Genomic DNA, 14,124 nt, shown 5'->3' on the forward strand with positions numbered 1-14,124 from the left:
CTGCAGACGGACACACGCATGTACACAAACACACAGCCGTTCAGGCAACAGACTCTCCCCTCAAATCCAATCTTTTGCAATTAACTTTTTTAATTTCCCCCACAAATTGCTCTGGGTTTCTCTCCTCCTCCACACTGAAGCTCAAACAACATTTCTAACTGCCGCTACGCCGTAAAGGCCCTCCTCGCTCCACCCACCTGTGTCTCAGGGAGGTGCAGTCCTCGGCTCTTGGTGAACTCAGAGTACAGAGCTTCCACATTTCTCCTCCTCCCTCTCCTCCTCCTCAATGAATCATCTCCCCTCAGGCTCCCGTTAACTATCTGTCCTGTGACAGGGTGGATGAGGCCGGCCTGCAGTATCCCAGCCATGTCGATGCCCACGGAGCCCGGCAGCGGCGCCGTGATGGGGGGCGGTGGCGGCAGCTTGTGGCTGCCGCCCGCGCCGGCACCGTGGTGGCCGATTCCCGCCGCCGCGACCACGGCTTCATTCGTCCCAATGGCGCTCGTGGTGCTTATTTCTCCCGAAGACTTGGTCAGATCGATGGCTGCTTCTTGCCAGCCGTTTATCAACAAGGCCCCCGTGCGGTGAGAGGGCGGAGCCACCACCGGCACCTTGTCGCCGCCGGAGCTGGTGGCGGCGGCTGCGGCGGCAGCAGCAGCAGTGTGGCACGACGATGCAGATTTCCCAGCTAAAACCTTGGCGGCTGCCACGGCGGCAGCTTCATAGTCGAAAGACCTCCGACCTCCCGCTCGTTTGAGCTCAGGGAGGAAGGGGGGAGCCACCAGCCTCTCCTGTAAGAGAGGCAAGGAGGTGAGGCGCCAAGCTCCGCGCCCGCAAGCGCCGCCCCGCGGCATGTACTGTCAGGGTGGACAGGGTGGGTGAGGGGTAGACAAGAATGGGAGAGAGATGATGGATTTGTTAAACATACATATGGACTGAGACACAACACAGTGGGGCTGTCAACCAGACCTGGGTAAAACCACCAGACATCTCTAAACCTGTCTATCATCGGAAGCTAAACTTCCTCAGTTTGTTCACTTGGATAGATATGAAGTCAAACAAACCCATCTGGACTGTTGTGTGCATCAATCTTTAAACAGTCCCTTTAATTTAAAGATGCTAATTAGACTACGTGTTGGATGTCAATTAACACGATTATTCCCTCAAATACAGGATTTTTCTTTATATATGCTGATCTTTTCCATTAGGACTCTCTGCCCACGTCTAATAGCCACATATATAATATCAACAGTACACATTACAGAGACAGGAAACTCGACATATAAGCAACAAAGCAATGGTGTGAACTCGAGGTGCCCAGCGCTACCAACCTGAAACTGTTCACGTTTGACATTTTGTTGATTGATTAAACTACGAGAATAACCATGACCTGGATGACTGAGAATCTTCACAGACCCGATTAGTTCAAGGATTGTCAGAATTTAAAAATCTAAAAATTCTTTCCTGTTTTATACAGAATCTGATTAGTAAAAACGGGTAATTTTGAGCCAGTTTTTAAAGCTTTTAAAGCAACTGCAATTAAAAATCACCGCTTTAAGCTTAGATTTGAATCATTTGACCATCTGAAAGTTGAACATGTGTTAATTTTTCCAGTTTTTGCAACTTGTGGCTCTAATAAACGGCGCAATTTTGACGATTAGATCGATTAGATAACGTGCCTGTCAGACCTATTGGCTAGTTTTGGGGATTCAAAGAGTAAATTAAGGGTTACGTCAAGGATGTGGCACAAATAAATTAGATATAAAACCAGGTTTAATTAACGGAACACATAAAACTACTTTTTGGGAGCACAAAAAATGAAACCCACAGTGTCAGTCTATAGAAAGCCTGCAGTCGGTCTACCTAACAGGACTAAAGGCAAACTGGACACCACCGGCATGAACCATGGTATGATAGAGAGATAAATGTAGACAGATGACAGATACACTGATATGTGTAACAGAGGGAGTTAACTCATCGATTCGCCAGGTCAGAGTCGAGGTTCTCACCTTGGGCAGTCTTGTGAGAGGCGGCGGTATGGAGAAGCCCAGCCCTGGACTCGCCTGCTGGACTCTGGCCTGTCCGGCGACGGAGCTGGAGGCCGTGGTGGAGGTGAGGAAGGCCGCTCGCTGCTGCTGCTGCTGTTGCTGTTGTTGCTGCTGCTGTTGCTGTTGCTGCTGCTGCTGCTGGTGGTGCTGGGCCAAGCTGTTGGCCAGACACGAGTTGGCGGCCAGCGAGCCGGGAGAGTCGTACTGCTCGCTAGACGACGGCCACTTCCCCTTCAGGATGGCGTGGCAGATGCTGTCGAGGCGGTTGATGATCACTCGGTCCTGCAGCGAGGGGGTGAAATGAAACGGCAAAGGATTGAACGAAGCAGCAGGAAGACGATGAACAGATACAAGGTCGTCCTCCTGAACGTGACCCAGAAATCAATCTTGATGCACCACCATAAAGACCTTAAATGCGTCCAAGGATTTCTACTCATGGAAGATCATGTGAACATCAACATACGGAAGAATCAGCACATATGTGTATTTTCTGGGTTGTTGCTCTACTAAAACTGCACCAACCCGTTTTGCTGCTGTAAATTTCCCCCACTGTGGGATTAATAAAGGCTTATCTTCTCTTATCTTAAAATGCATCTGGAGGAGCTGCGAGCAAAGATGCGCGAGTCTATCCTCGATGTATCCGACCTAAAAAAGGCTGGAACATACAAACCACGCCAGGAAGAGGACCTATCACAACACATGTGGTTGTATTTGCATGTTAGCTGCTCTCTTGCACGTCGTTCATCTTTTATACTTTGACGCACATTTGCTAAATAAAAATACAAAGTTTTGCCACATTGTGATTGGAAATAAGTTATAATTAAAACCGTAATTTTCACCTAAAACAGACCATAAAATACTGCAGCCGTAAGAAAACTATGGACAGACGACGCTGCTGCACCGCATGCATCATATTTAACTGACGTCACTTTAAAACAGCCGCTCACATCTCGGCTAGGAGCGACTACGACGCTAGAGGACGACTCGAGATGAACAAGATGTGACCGAGCAGAGGATGATTGTGGGTCAGGATAGCCAGAAAAAAACCCAAAACAAAACAAAACAAAACAAAACATGCTACTTAATTACTGCAAAACCGGATGCTGCAGGACATTCAGGTATTTTCTGCGTTTGACTAACTTACTACGTATTGCAGTGAATCTTGAGGTTGACAAAATGACAGAACGTGCAGCAAGGTACCACAAAATAGTTAAATCTAAAAAAAAAACAGAGTGGCTAATTTATATTTTCTTCCAATTGATTTTTCTACTGGTCTCACAAGTGAACATTTCATTGTCTGACAGCAGCAACACTTTGTTTTTGTCTTTTTTGGTGCACTATAAAAATATTAAAACGAGTATTTTTTGCATAATCAATAAACAATCCAACAAAGAGTATACGAACAATTAACCCTATGAAATCTAAAACCCATGTTGTGTTTACTGAATTGACACCATTTATCAGAGCCAGAAACAGAAATTCACAACATTTTGAGGGTCTTTGAACTACTCATCTGTGACATGCCGGGACAATGTTATTGAAATAATTGCCAAAAATAAACAATTTACAAAAAAACTCAGACTTTTCGGCAGACAGGAGACAGGTTTGGAAGCAAATTTAAATTTTTAGTAGTAACCTATCTGTAAATATGTAGAGCCACCATTACTTCTAGTGTTGGTAACATCTGGGACGATTTATTGCATAATAACTATGCCATACTGTACTACATACATCTGAGTTCTCTCTACTTCTAGTCATGACTGCGCTGCTTTAGTGGAGGTGCGGGACTTTAAACTGCAGTGAAAAATGAGCCCACAGTGAGTAGAAACACCCAGAAACTGCCTGGAGTCCAGAGGGTTGAAAAGAGAGCACAAACAGCCTTTAGCTCGTGATATTGCCAATCAGCTGTTTTACACTTAGTGCTAAACACGTCATGCAAAATGAATTCTAAAAATAACCAAACGGACATATTAGGCGTGAAAGACACTCCGGTACCTTAGGCCACTCGGAGAACGAGTAAAGTGCTTTTTCCTGCAGCAGCTGAGCGATGGTGGGCTCCCGGGGCTCGTGGAGGCTGTCGGGGATCTCGCACATGGAGATGGGGGTTGCGAACCTGGGGCTGCCCGGGTAGCCTTCCACCACAGGCACTACGGAGGACCACAGCAGGTTTAGAGTCAGCAGTCTGCCTTGAGAGACGATGGCAGTTCACACACTAAATGCGAGATAAATCTGGTTTCCTCACCTGGTGTACTTGGTCTCTCCTCCTTCACTTGGCTTTTCACCACCGGGTTCTCCGAGGTTTCTACGAGCCCGTCAGCCTGCTCGAGCTTCGGCGTCAGGACCGTGCTGTCGGCCTCTAGCATCTCCTGTTTGGTCTCAGCTTTGACTTCGGACAAAGCCGCGAACTCCAGCCCCTCCGGCTTGGCCTCGGGTTTGATCTCGGAGCTGTCCGGGTAGGCTGGGAACCCACCGCCCTCCGTCTTGGCTTCGGGCTTGACGGCAGAAGTGTCGGGAAACGCAGATAAATTCAAACCTTCAGGCTTCGTCTCCGTCTTAAGCTTGTCTGGATACGCAACAAACCCCAGAGCTAGCGGTTTGACTTCGGGTTTGACTTCACCATCTGAGTAGGCTACAAACTGGAGAACTTCGGGTTTGGTGTCCAAGTTCTCGGGCTTCATGGGAAGGCTGAGATCTTCAGGTTTGGTCTCCATTGTTTCAGCTTTAACAGGATACTCTAACTGCTCGGCTTTGGTCACCAGATCTTCCGACTTTACGGCGTAGGAAAAAAAATTAGCATGTTTGACCTCAGAGCTGTCTGGGCAGACGTCCTCGGCGGTCTCCGTCTTGGTCTCCTCGACTTTGGCGGCCAGCAGCAGCTGCTCTGGTTTTTTGTCAACGCCGCTGTCTGCTACAAGAGAGAATTTAACATCAGACGGCTTTGAGTCAACGCTGTTTACGGGCAAAGCCGAGGCCATTTTGATTTCACTCTGATCGAGCAGATTGTCTTTGCTGTCTTGATGAAGGGAGAATGTCAGGCCTCTGTTCTTGCAGCTTCCGTCGCCATCTGCCGAGTTCATCTCCTCGACTGAACCATCCTGATCCGCTGAGGCCTCGGTTTTGGCTTCATCTTTGCTCTCTCCGGCGGTTTGAGCAGACTTTGATGGCAGCGTCGGGGACGAGACGGAAACAGAAGGGCAGGAGGGCTGAGCGTATTCCGAGTAAATGTTCTCCAGCTCCATCTCGTTGGTTTTGGCGTCCGGTTGCTTGGCGGCCTTCTCTGGCGTTTCGTCACGGGGTTGCACCGCGGTGTCATCGATCAGAGCGACGTCGTCCACCTGCCCGTCTGAGATCTCGTCCACCTGGTCGGCGAGGTCCATGCTGTTTTTTGGCATTCCTTTCATTTGCACAAACTCCCCAGTGGCGCCGACCATCAAATCCTCCGTTTCCAGCGAGTTTTCCATCGTCGCCTCCTTCTCCGCCTGGTATAGAATCAACCCGTCCACCTCCTCCACGGACTCTTCGATAGACTCGGGACACACCAGGCTTCCCTCCTGTACCAGCTTTCCCAGAAAAGGGTCTTGGGTTAAATCCTCTTTGTGCTCCGTTTGGTCAAAGCTCTCCTCTTTCCTCGAGCCCTCTTCTCCCAGGTCCGGCTCTGGCTCTATCCCGTCCATCTCTGGAACTTCCATGGGTGGATTCAAGACTCCCAAACTTTGGTCTGCACCTGCGAACATAAACGGTAAAAGATGTAAAGTTGTATTTCTCTCTGTGTGGCAGGTTGGTAGTGTTTTAATCCTGCCACTTGGAGGTGCCAAAGTTTTCAGATATTGTACACAGTGGCACAACTTTTTATGACTCATGGTCTACTGACAACACAACAACACATCAACACATCAACACAACACCTTGTTAGCAAGTTCACAAGTTGTTTATAATTAAATCTGATTGTTCATGGTTTTATCTTTGTTTTTTTCCCCACTGATCTTTGGTGGATAAAACAAAGAACAAAAACAAAAGGATAATAAGATGCAGTGATACATGTAGGACAACAGTAGAAAACAATTTGGGATAAATTAACATGGGACACGAATCAAGTATTTATGGAATTTGTAGCTCAATGATTTAGAAATACGCTGACATCCCTCTAACTCGCTAAACCCCAGGAGGTGCAGGACTTTATATTGCAGTGAAAAATGAACCCACAGTGAGGGGGAAAAAAAGACTCAGAAAATGCCTGAGTTCAGAGTTCATATTCGTAGTTGGACCCAAAGAAATCTGTGGACAGTTTGAATCTGACATACCTTGGTCTGAATTACATTCCTCTCTCTCCAGACTCGGCTCCCTTTTTTCATCCACGTTCTGCTGCTCCATGGCCTCCGCCGACAAGTCCTCCACTTCCTCTTCCTCCTTGTCGTCAAACTCGAAGCCGGCGCTTCCCTCCCGGTCGTCTCCTTCCTCCACCGGGTTCGTCAGGCTCTCGGAGACGTCGGAGTGGCCCAGGCCATCCTGCGGCTCCTGGGCGGTGATGTCGGACAGCGAGAGGGGTGGCGGAGGTACGTAGGGCAGAGGAGGGCTGGCCGACAGGTCCGTCTGGTCTGCACTGGGCTCCTCGTTCACACCGATGTCCTGAAGACGCAAAACCAAAGTGTTAGCTTCAGTCAAGCCTAGCTAATAGTTTAGCATTATAACTTTCAGTGATCACCATAACTTGATCTATCCTTACTTTGCAAAGCTTCACGTAAATTATCATTAAAAACAACAAAATAAGTCGCCAGTTTTCCAACACCAGTGTGGTTATATCTTTTTTCGTTATGTTGGGAGAATATTCCCATCAATATGCTTCTTTCTTTAACCATAATGCTGAGCTTTTATTTCATGACAGTCTTTTAAAAAAAAAAAAGCGCCAGTGTTTTCATTCATTCGTCATTAAAAATTGAAAACATCCACTGTTGCTCCAGCAGCCCCGAGAGAACAGCAGCTCTTTGGTGCATTAACTGGTTGAAATTTAAAAATGTAAAAAAGAAAAAAAAAAGCTAAGCGATTAAGAACTGCTGAGTTATTCTCTTGGAATATTATGACGCGCAAACAGCTGAAGTGGGTGTTTTATGCACACACACACATCTAACACATCTAAAACTAAGCGCTGTAGTATGAGCTAATTGAAAAAGGACGGTCATTTTTTAAGCACGATATTAAAATTTCTGGCCGACACCGATATCCGCTATTAAGGTTTCTGATATCGTAAATTTCAAAGGCAACTGGCAAGACGTCGTTTAAACTCCCTCTGAAAGTATTTGATCTATCGAGCTGAAATTTCACAAATCTCTTTTTAAATGTCCTTATTTAATGTGGCAAATCAGAGACAGTTGAGCAGAAATTGCTTTTAAAAACTGCTGATTTGAGAAGCAATGAACCGAAGTTGATTTAGATTAAGTGTCTTGTTTTTTTTAGTGCATTATATGTCACAGTCTGATCTTGACAAATATTGCGCAGGTGCAGCGGCTCTTTACATTGTTATTGTGGGTTTGTCTGAATAAAGCAGTAAAGGACATTAATGTACAAGTGACTGCATGACAGCATCTCACCACTAAAACCAGCAACGTCTGAAAAGAGCTTCACGTTTTTCTTGTAATGTAATATCGTTATAATGATTTTTAGAGCCGCGTTTTGTCTCCTCTCTGCCTCAATGAAACCATTAAAACACAAATGGGCTTCAGATTATTGTCACCTGAGGGGCTGTGATGACAAAAGATTTGGGAATTACTTCCACTCGCTGAGCCGCCAACGCCACAGAAACCAACCTTAAAGAGGATGTAACTGGAGGACAGCGGCTCGACGGCATCTCCGGCCGAGGGATGGGAGGGGGAGGTCGAGGGCGGGAGGCCCAGACACTCCTCCAGAGTCCCACCTTCCTCCCCTCCCCTGTCTCCCCCCTGCGCCTCCTCGTCCTCCTCCTCCAGGAAGCCCGTCTCCAGCGTGGACGGACCCAGGATGGGGTCGGACTCGTTGAACATGTGGTGAGCGGGGCTGGTGTGGTCGGTGCTGTCCCAGGGGGCCTGAAGGGAGCGACGACGAGGACGAAGAAAACATGTGGACAGATGTTGAGAAAGTGGTCAATGAGGGAAAGATGTGGAATCAAAGGAAGAAGAAGAAAACCCTGGTGGAAAAAACTTGAAAAGCTGAAACTACGAGGGTTGATCAAAAAGCTCCAGAGCTGTGGAACATGTGCAGCATCAGTGATTGTCATTAGCCAGGATCAGGGATGTGGGTTTTTGTTTTATTTCTGGGGACGATTCCAATTTTTTGTAAATCAAGAAAGGCCGTAAACCGGAACGTCTTAACAGCACGTGACAGCGGAGAACCTGTCATTCACAACTAAGCTTTTTGATCGATAAGGGTGGCCATAAGTGAACATGTATGTAAAACAGAAACAGGACGGATCAAATTACCTCCTCTGTTTATGTGGGATCGACTGGGATTGATCAGTTTGTCTCGTCTCTATTTTCTCAATCGTTCACTGTTGTATCGTTTTTACTTCAGCTTTTTTAATTATTGTTTTCCAGACTCTGTTTCAGGGAAATCTGTGGCTGCCTGCTAGCTTAGCTGTTAGCCTTTAGCATAGCTGTAACCGCTGTGAGAGAAGCTAATTTCCTGGATTGTGGCAACAGCTTCTGGTTCTAGTTTCAGTTCAGTTCAGCCGATAAAAATACAGATAATGGGAAAAAACGCTCAAGATAATCGGCCAAGCAGCTAATCAGTCTATCCTCCCTATTCGAGATGTAGTGGAGCAACACGGTACTAACATCAACAACTGTGTTATACGTGTTTTTTTTTTACGACCACTAGTCGGTGCATATTTGCATTTTCACCATGAACCTCAACTTGATGATCCAACCTTCATGTGGAGGATCATCACTGGTGGGTTTGCGGCTACCATCAACAGAAGAAACAACAGTTTTCAACATGGAGGAGCCACAATTTCCCAGAGTGCACTGGAAGCACGCTCATTATTTTCTACAACATTTATGTGGTTGTGCACCTGGAATTTATTTTGGACTGTCAAGTAAAAGCTCTACAATAACGTCGTGAGGTGTCTGACGAATAACATTTGGCGCAAACAACCTGGACTTTGATGGTACACGGGTGCACCCAGTCAAGCATAGGGTTTTTTTGGACCACAACAACAAAATCCTCTTGCAGCCTTTTCCTCGTCCCCTAAATGAAATTATACTTGAAGGGTTGTCGTTTTGCACAGTTTGAGAGAGTTGGTGCCCAACAATGATGCTGCTTGACACGTGTACATAACAGGATGTTCAGGGAGGGTTACAGGAGTTGCAGGAGCAGAGGGAGCAGAGTGTCACTGCACAAGGAGAATACTTAGAAAGTAAATTAGATCAGGTATGGTTTTTTTTGTTTTTTTTTTTACATGTAGAGTCTCAGAACTTTCTGATTAACCCTCATGTTAGTCTCCAATTCATTCATCATTAATATTATTTGGCGACAATTTTGATAACTAAATAAACATGTCAGAAAGTGCTTGTTGTGCTTGTGTCAAAACATCCGGCTGTCAAAATTCTATGTTCTACTAAAACAACAGAACAACCATAAAGAGTATCAAGATTGAAATCTGATGAGATATAATGATACTTGTAGTTAAAACAAACATCTCACATTGAATCAAGGTGCATTTCGTACAGCAAGATAGGAACAGTGCTTTACCTGTAGCTGATCCAGCTCCACCGACGGCGCCATCAGCCCGGTTTCCTCCGATGAGCCCTGCTCTCCGACGAGAACGTCGCTCCTCAGTTTAGAGTCCAGGTCTGTTCCACCGACGCCGTACGAGTTCAGCATGCTCTGACCTCCCGCCGCCGAGTTAAAGGGGAAACCGTTGAGGGCATCTTTGGACGCCTTTCCTCCGTGCAAAGCGTCCGCGGACATGGCGTCGTGCTGCAGCGCTCCCAGCTCCAGGGTTTCATCCAGAGGAGGACAGTCCAGGAAGTCCCCCCGCGATCCGGCAACTATTCCCAGACTCGGAGAGGCCGAATCGTGAGCGTCCAGCGGCGGAGGGTGAAGGTGAGGGTGAGCGGAGGAGGACGAGGAGGAAGGAGAGGGAGCAGACGGAGGCACTGGGTGCTGCTGGTGGTGGTGATGGTGGTGGTGGTGGGAGGACTGGTGGGGATACTCGGGAGGCTGGGGGGAGTGGTGGCCGAGTCCGGCGTCGTACAGACAGCAGTGGGGGTGAGGAAGCTGCGGGTGCGCCGACGAGGAGGACGAGGACGAGATGCCGGCGTGAGTGGCCAGGCCCGGGTGGTGCGGGTGGTGGGGGTGAAGGTGGGCGGGGTGTCCTCTGACGTAGTTCCTGTGAGCCTCCAGGAAGCTCAGCTGGGGGTCGTTCAGGATGTAGAAGTCGGTGCGGCTCAAGCCGTGGCGCGCGGCCCCGATCAGGAGGTCGCGGTCGTGCTTGCCGGACTCCCACCAGACGGGGAGGTAGAGGGAAGGACGGCACAGCTGGAGGCGGGCCGACAGCAACGGGTGACGGAGGACCTGAGGGAGGGACACAGTTCAGACGGTTTTACCCTTTAAACCCTGGAAATGATTATTATTTTAATGTTTATTCCCTTTACATGCCGTTACAGCTACAAAGTTATGGCATGAATGTCTTTGAGACGTAAGGCTACTAAGAAATGCTGTAATTTCACATAAAAGTTAGTAAAAACGCAAGTTCCTGGAAAGTTATGACCCTCTGAACGCCACAATCTTAAATAAACAAGAGCAAGTAAATAAAAATCGTCAATATATCACCGTTTACCAGAGACAGAATCTGTAAAAACACACAAAATCATCACAATTTAAACCTTCCAAAGGTCTTTTAACTAAGCATTTGTGATGCGACAGTCTGGAAACTTCATTTAAATCATGCTATTTTTAAAAAAGTGGCAAAAAACAGCAATAAATGTTGGATTTTTTGAAGGTCCTTGAACTTGTGTGTCGTTTCTGTCACAAAATAAAAGCAGATTTAAGCGTAAAATGGTGACGTTTCATCCAAAAAGTCATTTTACTACAAGCCTCATTTAAAAATTCCCCCAAAATTAATCATTTGCACTAATAAAATTCCTTAAAAAACCAAAAAATTCAAGACTTCTTGGCACAACTGTGAAACCATTAGTGAGTTAAGTCACGCGACTAAAATTTAGGGACTTTTTGGCTGAATTGCAGCGTTTGCACAGATTAGATAGAAAACAAGTCCGGAAACTAAAAAAAACAAACTAATATAAGTAGTGAAATCTCTCCAGGATGTGGAGTGACCATTTTTTTCTAATATTGGTAACACCTGCAGACACTTAAACGTAAAATAAATAACTTTTAGCACAAGTACGTTTTGAAGATGGTTCCAATCCTTTGAGTGTTTTAAAGTTTGTGAGGCCTGAAAAGTCAGGCTTCGGTTTGAATTCACGTCGTAAGCAAGATTTCTTTTGATGACGGAAAATGTCTAATTTTTAAGTCAGGAAACAAAACATATGTAGGTTGTTTAAAAAAAAACAAAAAACGGTTTCTCGACAGGTGTATGGAAGCGTATCTTTAGACTTTAAAGCGAGCTATCTTTGACGCAAAACGCAACAGATGAGGAGTCAACAGAGACGAGCGAGGTTCATTTTAGCATCAATCAATCACCGAAATAACTCCGAGCCTACGCGAGCAGCCGTCGCGTTAAGAGACGGACTTTGAAGTCAAGCCGTAAAGTTTGAGCTGCGACAGCGGAAACTCTGCTGTCGGTGACGAGGCTTTGTCTGTTCAAAGGGCCCACCTGCTCTCTGATCTTGCGCAGCAGCTCGATGCGATACAGCGTCCTGGCGGCTCGCTCTTCTGTCAGAGGCTCCACCAGCACAGCGGGATCCACCAGGCCTGGAAGAAGCGAGAGGTGGAGGGAAGCGAAGGGGAAAGAAAAGGCCGGTCGACATCCGTGAGGAGGTCGTGAGGAAAGCGTGAGCGATGCAGAAACGATGGAAGGGGGAAGAGAAGAAGAAGCAAGAAGTGTGTCAAGCCGTTAATAAAACAAGTTTTTAAGGGTACTTGAACACAGCTTACGTTAATTTGCACTTCTGACGAGTTATAATACGTCTCATTAAGTGAGTGTGGACGTAAATTTATATTTCTTAAACCAAAATTAGCTGTTAATGAAGAGAAAAATCAATCCTCCCATCAGCAGTGATTAGTAATGCTCCCAAATAGGAGGTCTGCAGCAAACTTTATTACTAAAAGGACAGTCGAACGACAATATTCATATTAAAAATGACCTCGAATCCGTGTAAATTCAACTGTCAAGGTGCCTCCGTGTGATATCTGTCAGACGCGTTTAGATCAGTTTACCAACCTTCTTCCTTCCTCGGAGGAAGCTTACAGGCCGTCCTGCACATGTTGACGAAGGAGTTGAAGTATCTCTCCAAGCTCTCGTCCGTCTTCCTCTCCAGCCGGGCCAGCGCTCTGAACTGGGACCAGTCGAACGTCTTCCTCTCGGGGTCGTACACCACCCCGAACGACGACACCGTGCGGTAAAAGTCGGCCTGTTCTCGACGAGTCCACCTGAAACAAGACGGGGAGAAAAAAAAGCCCACAGTAACCCACCTGGTCGTTGTTTATTGTTTGAGATTGAAGTTTCCACCATTTCTCAGCTTTACAGTTCCACAGAGCCACCGGGAATAAAAGTAATCCACTGAGTGCTCAGTTCCTCAGATGCTGGGAGTGCATGAAGACTCTTGTGTTCACTCTTGCAGCCAGGTTCAGGCATTTTAAAGTTAGCAGCTCGAGAAAGTAAATAAAACTGGTGGACTGAGAGGCAGCAGCTTTTTTGAATGGTTCACCTGGAAGCTTTAGTTTAAGACTTGAAACGTAGATGTTCAGTAACATTTTCCAAAATTTCTGGGCTTTAGGAAGCAAACACCTTTATAGATTAACAACTTAACAACCACACAATGCAATATAAAATGGATTTTTAACATCTAGTGACTTTTATAGACAAAGAAATGTCACTTTATCTAAATTTATAGTACTTAAAATGTCTGGACTTTTACTTCTGCTATGTGCAATGAGTAGCCTCTAGGCATCTTATAATAAACTCCAAGGTATTTAAATCTAGAGCAAAGATTTTCCAAGAACTTCATGTTGCACTTTTATAAGTTGAAGTTAAAGAGGATAAATGTTAAAGTTCTGTTCAGACTTTGCTGACTCGTTATTGTCATAACCATAAAATTGTGAAGTCATGAAACTTGCACAGATTTTAAACATTTTCATGCAAAAGGAAGATGCATTAATTTCAGAATTACAACTTCAGGATGTATTTTACACTTTTGCACTGCGACCTGCATGCATATTTCTCTTAGCCTTTAAATTTTGCAGGTACTTTGATGGTTTTAAGCCACAACGTTCAGAAATCAAAGATCAGAGAACCACAAACGTAAGACCAAAACTAAATCTCAAAGCTTGGCATCAGAAGTGAAATTTCCAGTGTAGTGTTGTCCTCTACTTGTTACCTTCTCTGCCACTCCAGAAACAGCGGGTCCGGTTCGGTGGCGACCACAGAACACCTCCTCAGCTCTTCGCCCAGCTGCCAGGCCAGCGGTCCGCCGGCGTGGTGGCCGTGGGCGGCCCCGGCCCCTCCGATGCCCATCCCGACGAGGCCGTCGTGGAGCAGGAACTCGTGCCTGAGCAGCGGCTCCCGGCGCAGCGTGAAGCGCTGGTAGGCGGTGATCAGGCGCCGCAAGCGGGCCGTAAGCGCCGGACCGGTGGGCCAGAGGGGACGGGCCTGGACCACGTGGAGAGCCGCCACGCCCGTCCCGGTTCCTATCGTCGTCGTGGTGACCAGGGTTCCATCCTGGGCGCACAGGTCGCCTGACAGCTGGGAGTCTGGGGAGAGAAGACGCAGTTTGTTTATTTATTATATACGGCTTATACTAGATAAACAACTAGATAATTCAGACACCATTTTATGGTTTTGGGTTTCTTTTCTTTTGTGTCTCATTTATAGTTTTTTGCCTTCATTGTTTTGTGACATGTCTGAAATAAATAAATCAATAAATTG

General features: G+C 46.5%; 1 protein-coding gene across 1 annotated transcript in view; it reads right to left on the reverse strand.

Annotated features, from left to right (window-relative positions):
* chd6 (chromodomain helicase DNA binding protein 6) overlaps positions 1–14,124 on the reverse strand; it is a 134,174-nt gene that overhangs the window by 10,389 nt on the left and 109,661 nt on the right. Inside the window, exons 32-41 of the mRNA XM_008296166.1 lie at positions 13,577–13,949; positions 12,421–12,629; positions 11,854–11,951; positions 9,768–10,592; positions 7,850–8,104; positions 6,350–6,674; positions 4,291–5,772; positions 4,044–4,195; positions 1,947–2,330; positions 198–791 (exon numbers count right to left, since the gene is read on the reverse strand). Coding sequence (XP_008294388.1) covers positions 198–791; positions 1,947–2,330; positions 4,044–4,195; positions 4,291–5,772; positions 6,350–6,674; positions 7,850–8,104; positions 9,768–10,592; positions 11,854–11,951; positions 12,421–12,629; positions 13,577–13,949 — 4,697 coding nt within the window. The remainder of the gene's footprint in view (positions 1–197; positions 792–1,946; positions 2,331–4,043; positions 4,196–4,290; positions 5,773–6,349; positions 6,675–7,849; positions 8,105–9,767; positions 10,593–11,853; positions 11,952–12,420; positions 12,630–13,576; positions 13,950–14,124) is intronic.

Source organism: Stegastes partitus, unplaced genomic scaffold (genome assembly GCF_000690725.1).
Source record: "Stegastes partitus isolate 25-593 unplaced genomic scaffold, Stegastes_partitus-1.0.2 Scaffold1107, whole genome shotgun sequence".
NCBI lineage: Eukaryota > Metazoa > Chordata > Actinopteri > Pomacentridae > Stegastes > Stegastes partitus.